The 11670-nt window shown below is 36.9% G+C and overlaps 1 protein-coding gene across 2 annotated transcripts in view; it reads left to right on the forward strand.

The window, feature by feature from the left end:
• The window catches only part of LOC106883004 (deubiquitinase MYSM1), a 31854-nt gene extending 22264 nt beyond the window's left edge, over window positions 1-9590 (forward strand). For both annotated transcript variants that reach the window (XM_089340576.1, XM_089340575.1), the window contains exons 13-16: window positions 2196-2323; window positions 3810-3930; window positions 5345-5511; window positions 8327-9590. In XM_089340576.1, the coding sequence (XP_089196702.1) occupies window positions 2196-2323; window positions 3810-3930; window positions 5345-5511; window positions 8327-8473 (563 nt within the window). In that variant the 3' untranslated portion in view covers window positions 8474-9590. The remainder of the gene's footprint in view (window positions 1-2195; window positions 2324-3809; window positions 3931-5344; window positions 5512-8326) is intronic.
• Window positions 9591-11670: the final 2080 nt, after the last annotated feature.

Below are 11670 nucleotides of genomic sequence, written 5' to 3' on the forward strand. Positions count from 1 at the left end.
ATATCATATAGGAAGATGTTGGATGAGATGGTGAAAAATGATCTTTGGTTGTTGAGTCCGACAAAGGCAATGACAAGTGACCGAGACTTCTGTTGATTTGCTTTGCTTGAGAAGACATGTCAAGCTAAGTGAAACTGGCATGCGTTATATGGTTTGTGAAATTGTGGTAGTGGCATGTGCTGGTGACACATAAAAAGCACCTGTACTGGTGACATCTAAAAGACACCCAGTACGCTCTGTAAAGTGGTTGGTATTAGGAAGGGCATCCAGCAATAGAACTCATACCAAAACAGATGACTGGAGCCTTCTACAGCTCTCCAGCTTACCAGCTCCATTCAAAATGTCTAACCCATGCCAGCTTGGAAAACAGACATTAAATAATGATGATGATGATGATATTTTAGAAGACCATTTTAATAACGTCATTTGGTTGACTAATTATAGTTTAGGTACTTTCCTATTATCAACAGCCAATTAAAAAAAATATTAAAGGATTAATAAATAATATAATATATTCATGAAACAGGTGTAATATTTGATTGGCAAACTTTTGGAATAGCTATCACTTATAAAAGTTTCATTTAATTGTAATAGATATATTTTACAAGATTAATGAGGTTAATGAATAATTTAACTGATTATAATCCTATTTTAATTGATGTATTTTACTAGGCTGATAACATCATTAGTTTGATTAATTATAATTTGTCATTGATATATTTTGTAAGATTAGTGAAGTATATTATAGCCTGGTTAATTATAAACCTTATTCACATTATTTACAATTGACAGATATTTGTCCTCATCTTGTTTGTTGTTAACACAACGTTTCGGCTGATGTACCTTCCAGCCTTCATCAGGTGTCTTGGGGAAATTTCGAACCTGGGTTCTCATTCGTAAGGTATTTTTCAATGTTGTTGTTGTTGTTGCTGTTGTTTTTGTCCTCCCATATGACATCAGGACAGTATTCAAAAGTAATACAATACTTCGCAAATATCTCCTTCGAGTAAAACCACCAATAAAAGAGAATATGACTAAGAACTGCGTGTACTCCATCCCATGCAGCTGTGGTAGATTATACAAAGGCAAAACATGCCGCCCCCTCAAAATAAGGGTAGACTAACATCGCAAAGCTGTGACATGAGGCGATATTGATAAATCGGGTATAGCTGATCATGTATGGGAAAATGGAGACCACCTCCCCCTGTGGGATGGAGTTAAAATAATAGACAGAGAACACCACTGGAAAATACGAAAACTGAAAGAAGCAGCACATATGCTAGGACACAACAACCTCCTAAACAGACCAAGTACAGACATGAACAGCATATTGGGAACCGGTATTAAGGAAGGATAGAAAAATATTAGATTTATAAGTCCTAAAATTCACTCCATAATTGCCCACGGGCATATGGCATAGTGGTTAAGAGCGCAGGCTACTAACCCCAATATTCTGAGTTTGATTCCAGGCAGTGACCTGAGTAATAATAATAATAATAACAACAACAAAATACCTTAAGAATGAGAACCCAAGTTTGAAATTTCCCCAAGACACCTGATGAAGGCTGGAGGGTATATCAGCTGAAACGTTGTGTTAACAACAAACAAGATGAGGGCAAATATCTGTCAGTTGTAAATAATGTACATAATTCCTCCTCTCTTAGATATAGAACTGAATTATAAACCTATTATATATAATAATAAACGTGAAATTCTGTCTGCACAGAGTGCAGCTTTTTTAAGTTAGTCATTGATATAGTCTAAAAAGTGAAGGCCGATGGCTTAGTGGTGCACTCAGGATTGCTAAATTGTTTGAATCACAGTTTCAAATTTCCAGACCAATGATGCATTGTATTCTTCAGCAAAACAATTTCATATTACCCCAGTCCACTCAGCTGTAAATGGGTAACCTTGTGATGGACTGACATCCCATTCAGAGGAATGTCAGTCTGCCCATCTTGTCAGCAGTATGGCATCATTCAAAAACTACAACAATGCTCTGAAGCACATTGAGACCAGCAGTGTATAACAATATCCAGTAGTCTGATTGATAAAGTGATATTTTAAAAAGCTAATTATGTTTATTGAGATTTTTATAATCTAATTGTCATTGATAAATTTTATAAGTTCGTCTTGAGCGTATGAATGTTATCTTAATTATTTTCTTAATTTCTTTGTCTTTCTGTTTATTTTAGTGTCTCAAACTGAAGTGGGTACCGTCATAACTGAGTTAGGACAGTCTGTAGTTGGATGGTATCATTCACACCCTACATTTGCAGCCAACCCTTCCACTAGGGATATTGAAAGTCAACTAAAATATCAGGTGAGATCACTGGATTTGTTCTTTGTTCTGGGTAGAGGGTAAGCTAGCAGAATTGTTAGAGGGTTAGAAAAATGCTTTACAGTATTTCTTCCAGCTCTGTATGTTTTGGTTTCAAATCCTGCTGAAGTTGAATTTGCCTTACAACTGTTTGGGAAGGGTCCCAGTAACATAGAGTATCAGTGAACCAGTGAAATACTAGGGTTAGTAATATAGACTAACTCATTCCCCTCAAAATCGCTGGCCTTCTGTCTAAATGAGAAACAATTATTATTATTATTCAGTAGTCTTATTTTTATCATGTGCTGTCACTACACTACCGAGCACAGCTCTGTGTGCCTTGGGTATGTGCTGTGGTTTGTTGTGATGCTCTTATTTTCACTGTATTGAAGTTGTTTTACATAGGATGTGTGTGGGTCCTAGTAGTGCTATTTTCTATAGTAGTGCTATTTTCTATATACTTGTAAGACATCATCATCATCACCGCTGCCGCCGCCATTATTATTATTATTATTATTATTATTATTATTATTATTATTATTATTAAGGCAGCATGCTGGCAGAATTGTTAGCGTGCCAGGCAAAATGCTTTGCGACATTTTGTCTGTCCTTAAGTTCAAATTCCTTCCAGGTTTAATAAATCAAGTACCAGTGAAACATTGAGATCAATCTAATCTACTCGTCCTCTCCCCCAAAATGGCTGCCCTTGTGGCAAAATTTGAAGCCATTATTATTATTTACATTATTTACATTATTTACATATGCCCACGGGCATATGGCATAGTGGTTAAGAGCGCAGGCTACTAACCCCAAGGTTCCGAGTTCGATTCACGGCAGCGACCTGATTAATAATAGTAATAATAATAATAATAATAATAATAATAATAATAATAGTAACATCGTTAGGAATGAGAACCCAGGTTCGAAATTTCCCCAAGACACCTGACGAAGGCTGGAGGGTATATCAGCCGAAACGTTGTGTTGACAACAAACAAGATGAGGACAAATATCCGTCAAATGTAAATAATGTAAATAATGTAAATAATTCCTCATCTCTTAAATATAGAACTGTATTATTATTATTATTATTATTATTATTATTATTATTATTATTATTATTATTATTATTATTATTAAGGCAGTACGTTCTGAGTTCGAATTTCGCCACGGTGAGCTTTGCCTTTCATCCTTTCGGGGTTGATAAAAGAAGTACCAGTCAGACACTGGGGTTGATGTAGCATAACTCAACATGGAGCTTTAATGAAAAGGTTTAATTCAGATCACTTTAACCCTTTTGTTACCATATATCTATTGAAGTACATTACTTTTATTTCAGTTAACTTGGTAAAATAACTTTGTCATGATTAAGCTTGTGTTTGGGACATAGATTAACAAAATTTTTAAGGAAGGTTTTAATTGAAATTATTTTAAAGCCCAGGCTGGTTAATATTAAAAAGGTTAAACATTATTGTTGTTGTTGTTGTTTCAGGAATGGTTTGCTCGTGGTGGATCAAAGTATGTGGCTTTTATTGTCAGTCCATATATGGGCAAAATTCATTCTGAAATGTGTTGTTTGACAGTTGAGAAATCCATGGAACCTGATTTAAAATGTAAGTTAATTATTCCTCTCTCACAACTTCCCCCCCCTCTTCCCCTTCTGTTATATGTATATATATATACATATATAAATATCTAGATGCTGATTCCACCAAATGAACAATAAAGGGCCTTTTGGACAATAACTGATGAGGAATTAGCAACATCTTGTCCTCTGTGTGGATTTTCCATTAGTTCCTTTTTTTCATTTCTAATCAAAGTTTGAAACTTATGACGCACACACACACACACACACACACACACACACATATATATATATATATATATATATATATATATATATATATATATACATATATATATATATATATAGAAATGATACAACAGGCTTCTTTCAGTTTCCTTCTACAAGATCCTCTCCCAAGGCTTTGCTCATCTTGTGGCTATAGTTCAAAGCACTCGCCCAAGGTGCTAAGCTGTGGGTCTGAAACTGAGATGACATAGTTGGGAAGCATGCTGCTCAGATATGCCTGCACCCATATATGAATAGTGATACGCAGTGCTTGAGAAAACCCATCCATCTCAGTAGATTTGAGGTTCTTGCAAGCATTCTCCCACAACTCACCTAATACCCAGTCTTCCATCAGTCACCCAGTCTTTCATCAGTCACCCAGTCTTCCATCAGTCAACCAGTCTTCCATCAGTCAACCAGTCTTCCATCATGTTACCCTTTTCCTTCACTTCCTCTCCTGATATTCTCTGCATCTAACTCATTCCCTGTCTCTAATCATTTGTCACACTATTCACAGTCAGTGCACTTACACATCCACCACCCACCTTTTCTGTTTTTGTGTCCTATGCTCCCTATCTCTCTCCCCACACTCCAGATGGGCAAGCCGTGTATTCACCTCTTCAGTGTCTTGTGAGTACTTGGTGATCTCACCAGTGTTGGAGCCATGTAAAAAGCACCCGATACATTCTGTGAAGAGCTTGGCATTAGGAAGGGTATCCAGCTGTAGAAGCCATGCCAGTGCACACATTAGAACTTGGTGCAGCCCTCAAGCTCATCTGTTCATGTCAAACTGTCCAACCCATGCCAGCATAGAAAAAGAGATGTCAAATTATGATGGACCCAGTTAAATGACTGAAGTATGTAAAAGAATAAAAGAATATATATATCTATCTATCTATATATATATATATATATATATATATATATATATATATATATATATATATATATATATATATATATATATATATATAATAAAGTGAAATGACAAAAGAATAACCAATTATGGTTATGAACTTCATTAACTCACTACTGTCTCTGCTATAAGATGCAGTGAACTCTGATATAAATACAATGACCTCGTAGTGCAGTTGATGGAACAGTTGTAACTATACTCAGTTGTGTTTAAAACTGACAAAGGATGTATTTTTTACTTTTATACCAATCTATTACAGATGTGCCTTTCAAACATACATACCAAGAACTGAATAACGTTTTGGACATGGAGAAATGTCTGGACATCATAGAGCAACTATTGTCTGACCAACATTCACAAATGGAGAATAAAATTGACCTCAAGAAACTCTACGACCATTCTACAGAAGTCACCTGTCTTTCAAAGGTTAGTCTTTTCCTCTCATTATTTTCCAGCTTCATCATATTCTCACAATTCCTATCAATTCCTTTTCTCAATGGTTTCTTCTTTTTCAGCTCCTCCTCCTCCTCCTTGCTGTTGTTTTCCTTCTCTTAGACCAATGGTTCTCAACCATTTTTTTAACCTATGGACCCCTTTGATTCTTATTTTACGTGGCTGGACCCACATAACCATTCCATATTTGAAAATCCTATTATATTTTTTTAGAAATTGTATGAAAAATTGTTAAAATATTTCATGCATTGTAGAAGTATAAGCAAATTATTGAGCATAAACTTGAACCACAAAATTTCATATGGACCCCCCCCCCCCCCGGCCCATATCGACCTCACCTGAGAACCACTGTCTTAGATTCTCTCTCTCCCCTCCCTCTTTTTCCTCTCACATCTCCCCATTCATAATTACTTTACTCTTCATTAGTCCAGTAGTTTACATCTCATCTAATTACAAAGCCCCATCCCTTACAAAATTAATTCCTTTACTTTGGTGCTAACTGTTTAACAATAAATGTTTTTATTCTTTTATTGTTCTTTAATTATTGTTGGTTAACCCAGATCAGCTGTAATCAATCAAACTTATGATCCAAGGTGTTCCAGTGAGGGCCTATAAGAAAGGTGTTTAGCCAGTATGTTGGCCTGGAGGAGGCCAAAGAGCCAAGGAAAGGACCCATGAATATCTGGTGGGCCTCTCTCCCTAAAAAAAAAGCTCCTCACAGCCTCCTTGAATTTTGAGGGGAGCTTCTCTCTCCTAGGTCTTGAATATAGTCCTGTTCCATTTTGCCAGATTTCTTTCAGAAATTCTTGTTCCTGTCATGACTATCTCTCCTTTTCAGTCTTATTTAGGACTGCAATATCTAATGTGTCCTCTTGTTTAAGATGGTAGGGTATGATTTAATGGAGAATTGACCGATATTTCAAGTATGTTGAATAATTACATAGAGGATCTCCATTATTGGCTCAATGTGCTTACACTTTAAGGCACCTCCTATGCTGGAAGGTACCTATGTATTAAAAAGTACACGTGTGCTGGAAGGTACCTTTGTGATGGAAAATCATTGTGCTGGGAGACACCTCTGTGCTGGATATTAGGGTCTTGATACAGTCCTCTGACTTGCTAGCTTCTGTCAAACTGTCCAACCCATACCAGCATGGAAAACAGATGATCTTAAATGGTGATGAGGAAGATGATGACAACGACAACGACGACCATCATCATCATCATCATCATCATCATCATTATTATTATTATTTAACATCCATTCTCTATACACACACATATTAATGCAAACATGTATGTATAATTTCTTGCATACTGAAAATAATATAACATAGAGAAGGTTGTGAAACAGCTCTAATTCTATGGAAATCATATGGCTAAATAAATCTATATTTCACTTCTCACATCTCCTGACTTTATACTTATATATATATGTATGTGTATATGTATGTATGTATGTGTATATGTATGTATGTATGTGTGTGTGTGTGTATGTATGTATTTATTAAAGGGAAAAGGAAAACAAAACCAAAGCAGAGCGAGTTTTTCAGGTCATTTAGAGTATTCAATTAGAGTAATGTCAGTGTGCACACATAACAGAGTGTAAGCGCCCTGAGAGAAATGTTGGACATAAGAAGCATCAGATGTGGTGTGCAAGAGAGACGACTGCTCTTATGGTCATGTGCTGCGTATTGATGAGGAGCGCTGTGTGAAAAGGTGTCACTCCCTAACAGGAAGACATGGGATGAGGTAGTGAAGCATGACCTTCGAACGTTGGGTCTCACAGAGGCAATGATGAAAGACTGAAACCTCTGGAGATATGCTGCCATTGAGAAGACCCGGCAAGTAAAGTGAGATCACAGCCATAACCTACACCAGTGTCACATAACCAGCCCATTTAAAAAGTACCCTTGAATCGTCGGGTGATATGCCGTGCTTGAGGAGTCCTATTGAGTCAAGTGAAATCAAAATCAAATCACAATCAAATGGAAATTGTAGTTGTTGCCAATGCCAGTGATGCCTGATTTGCTCCCATGCTGGTGGCATGCAATAAGCACCATTCATGCATGGATTGTTGCCAGTGCCGCCTGACTGGCTCTCCGTGTCGGTGGCACATGAAAAGCACCATGTGAACGTGGTAGTGCCAGATGACCAGTTATAGCACTTATATAGTGTACCTATTGGATGAGATCATCAGTGAACTAAACCCCTCATATTCCTTATATATGTATGAATGTGTGTTTTCTCCCACCACTGTTTAACAATTGTTGGTTTGTTTGCATCCCTGTAACTGAGTGGTTCAGCAAAAGAGAACCATAGGAATAAGTACTAGGTTTAAAAAATAAGTGCTGGGGTTGATTTGCTTGACTAAACCCTTCAAAGAAATGCCCCAACATGGCTACAGTCCAGTGACAAAAAAAAAAAATAAAAGCTAAAAAAATCATAAAGCCCACACATGGTTAAATCAATTGACTTCATAATTTAATTAAAATTTAACAGAAAATCATTGTTGTAATGTACTGATCTCAAATTTTAAATTTTAAAATGACCATCATAGTTACTACATTCGCTTGGATGAAGCAGGGTCATTGCTATGTCACTGCAACATGGCAGGACCTATGTAAACTTACATTTTTCAGCTATTCACTTTTGATGATGGGGCTTTGTGCCTGACATATATGATGGTTACTTAACTTTCCTATTTTGCATTGTTAAAAGCTTTCCATCTTCATTGTTTCTTATTTGAAATTTTAACTTTTATTTTTATTTTAATTCTCTTTTGTAGATGGTTATGTCTATTGGAAGCTACATCTCAAAAGACCATCCACAGAGGCAGCAGTTTTTAGAAGCAGTTGAGAAATGCTTTGAAAAGCTGCCACAACTTCAGAAAGACTCTCTTCAATTTAATGCTGATTTAAGCAATGAAAAATGACAGAATAGAATCTAGTCACTAACAATGGCATTCAAACTTATTGCATGTTTTGGAGAAAGAAATTCCATTTAGTTGTTTATTAATGGTTCAATTCAAGCAAAGTGCACTAATTATTGATTGATAAAATCAATACCAATTTTTAAAAGGTACCTTTGTGTTATAGACAGCATCTGTATACTGAAAGGTACCATTGTGCTGGATAGTATCTGTATGCTGAAAGGTATTTTGTGCCAGAAGATACTTGTGTCCTGGCTGGTACCTGTGTGCAGGAAGATACCTTTGTGTTGAAAGGGATCTGTGTGTTGGATGGTATCTGTGTGCTGGAAGGTACCTGTGTGTTAGATAGTACCTGTATGCTGGGAAGTACTTTTGTGTTGGAAGAGATCTGTGTGCTGGAAGATACCTTTGTGTTGGAAGGTACCTGTGTGCTGGAAGGTACTTGTGTGCTGGAAGGTACTTGTGTGCTGGAAGGTACCTTTGTGTTGGAAGGTACCTGTGTGCTGGAAGGTACTTGTTTGCTAGAAGGTACTTGTGTGCTGGAAGGTACTTGTTTGTTGGAAGGTACCTGTGTGCTGGAAGGTACCTGTGTGCTGAAAGGTACCTGTGGTGTGCTGGAAGGTACCTGTGGTGTGCTGGAAGGTACCTGTGTGCTGGAAGGTCCCTGTGTTGGAAGGGATCTGTGTGTTGGATGGTGTCTGTGTTCTGGAAGGTACCTGGATGCTGGAAATACCTTTGAGATGAAAGGTACCTTAGTGGTGGAAGGTACCTTTGTGCTGGGAGGTACCTATGACTTTCTCTGGGCCCCTCTGTTCAAGTCAGGTCATGGTATACAGCTAGGTTTTAATTCTCATCAATTAAGAGACTATTTGATATCCTGGGTGTTATTGTTAGGCTAGTAGCCATTTTGCTTTGCTGTAAGGACTACTACATTAGTTCAACTGTATTCAAGGACATTGGTGGTTGCGGGTTTATCCAAAAGATAAAAAAAAAGGAGAGTGATTAAAATTAAACTAAAACCCTGTGAGATTGCCAGCCAGAAACTTAAGGCACTGGAGTTTTGAGATCTGTGAAGCAGTTTAGACTCAGTGATAAAGAGTTTATAAAATACTTAGAAAAATGATGTAAGTCTCTCATTTCAAGGCAGCAAATCTATCTGTCTATTTATCAATATGTCTGTCTATTTATCTGTTTACCTTTCTGTCCATTTGTCTGTCTGTTTGTTTGTCTATCTATCTTTCTAGATTATCATATAGCAAACTTTTATGACCACAATGACCAAAAAGGAATCTATAGAAAATCTCATCGATAAAACCTATTCCTTTATACATCGCAGAGAAGAAGAAAGGATAAACAACACTACAAATTGATGAGGAAATGCAGCATCTAGTTAAAACTCAGAAATACTCACCGTCAAATCTGGAACTGGTTAGATTCAAGGATGATCTTTGGAGTATAGATAAGGACATCAAATTCTGCAAATTCCCTCTGAGGAGGAACCAACACCTTAGGAAACTACACACACTAGTGAAGGAACTCAAAAACAAAAAATTATTTAAGTTCTTCACAGGCAGCAGGCTATCCATCTCTATAGAGGACAAACATACCATAGTCAACTTCTTCAATGTTGCACTGGATCTGAGCACCAGCTTATTCAAACCATATCACAAACCTAATGACAACCTTAAGTACACAAACTTCAGTGGTAATCACCTCAAGTGAATAACTCAATCCATAGTCAAAAACATTTCCACTCATTTATCTAGACTGTTAGCTAATGAAGAGATATTTAAATTAAACGAGAAATACTATAACAACACAATAGAAGAAGCAAGGATACAAAGATAAAGATAAGGTAACCCAATAGGTAACAAATTACAGCCAAAAGAATAACCACAACAATCCAATGAACCCCCATAAGAGGATTGAGAAAACAATAAGAAAAGAGAGGGATAAATTCAAAGGATACAACCAAAAAATGTGCAGCTCAAAAAGCAGTAATAAAGGGGACATGAATGAATCTTGGATGGAACTCCTAAGTAAAAGTAACGGTAAAAGTAATACTAAGCTGAGCATTAGAAATGCACAAAACTACCCAGATGTATATATACAGAGAACACTACCAAGAAATACGTTAACATTAGCTTCACTCTGGGAACAGCCACTACGGAAGAAGGAAAGGTCTAACATTATCAACTACACTGCACATAATGGAACTGCCCAAGATAATAGGAATTCCAGGACTACTTTATGGTACAATTCTGTATTCAGGAAACAAATATTTTCCAACATTCCTAAGCTGTTCTACAGTGCGATTGAGAAACACTTCCTCAAGTGAAACAAATACCATAGAATATTCAATAGGCATAATGTCCACCTTGCATCTTCCTTTAGCCAAAACTTAGTGCAAATCATAGCAGCACACAACATGAAAAGACTATCTTTCTTTTAAATGACCAATGACAATAGTAGACTAGACAGGAGAAACAACCCTAATAATGAGAATATAGGTGAGAGTAACCCAAGTAAAAGAACCGGAACAATAACCAGAGAGACTCAAGTACTAACACCACACAAACACTCAATGTTGAGGAGAATAGCTATATAGGATGGGCCAGTAATTCAGGGGAGACAACTACAATACAAGCCTCTACCACCACCGGACAGGGTAGGGGAATTGCTAGAAATAACAGCACACAAAAGCCATATGGATAAAAAGTATAGAAAAAATAGTAGATCGATAATAAAGAAAACAGCAGAGACATATAGTAGGAACACCATAAATAGTGGGAACAGTGAGTTAAGTGTCTGTGATTGTCCTGGGGATAAAATCTGCTCCTTAGAATCTAAATGTTTAACAGAGAACCTAGTAATAATACATTTCTAAATCTCTCAGAGAGATTTATGGAGTAGCAGCATGTTAAAGTGATAGCATGTTGTCAACTTAATGTGACAGTCCAATGAAAGGGAAGAATGCTACTGTTATTTAGCCCTAGGAGAAACCGTTTCCTGTTGGACTTGACATATTTCCTGCATCCAGAGCAATGATTCTGAAACTAGTCTCTGGATGCTGGCTTTGCTGGGCAGAGATGCTTATCTTCACTTTGAAAGCATAAGGACACAGGAAATGTGTCAAGTCCAACAGGAAACGGTATTTCTTAGGGCTAAATAACAGTAGCATTCTTCCCTTTCATTGGACT

The sequence above is a fragment of the Octopus bimaculoides genome, chromosome 23, assembly GCF_046866305.1.
Source record: "Octopus bimaculoides isolate indiv1 chromosome 23, ASM4686630v1, whole genome shotgun sequence".
Lineage (NCBI taxonomy): Eukaryota > Metazoa > Mollusca > Cephalopoda > Octopoda > Octopodidae > Octopus > Octopus bimaculoides.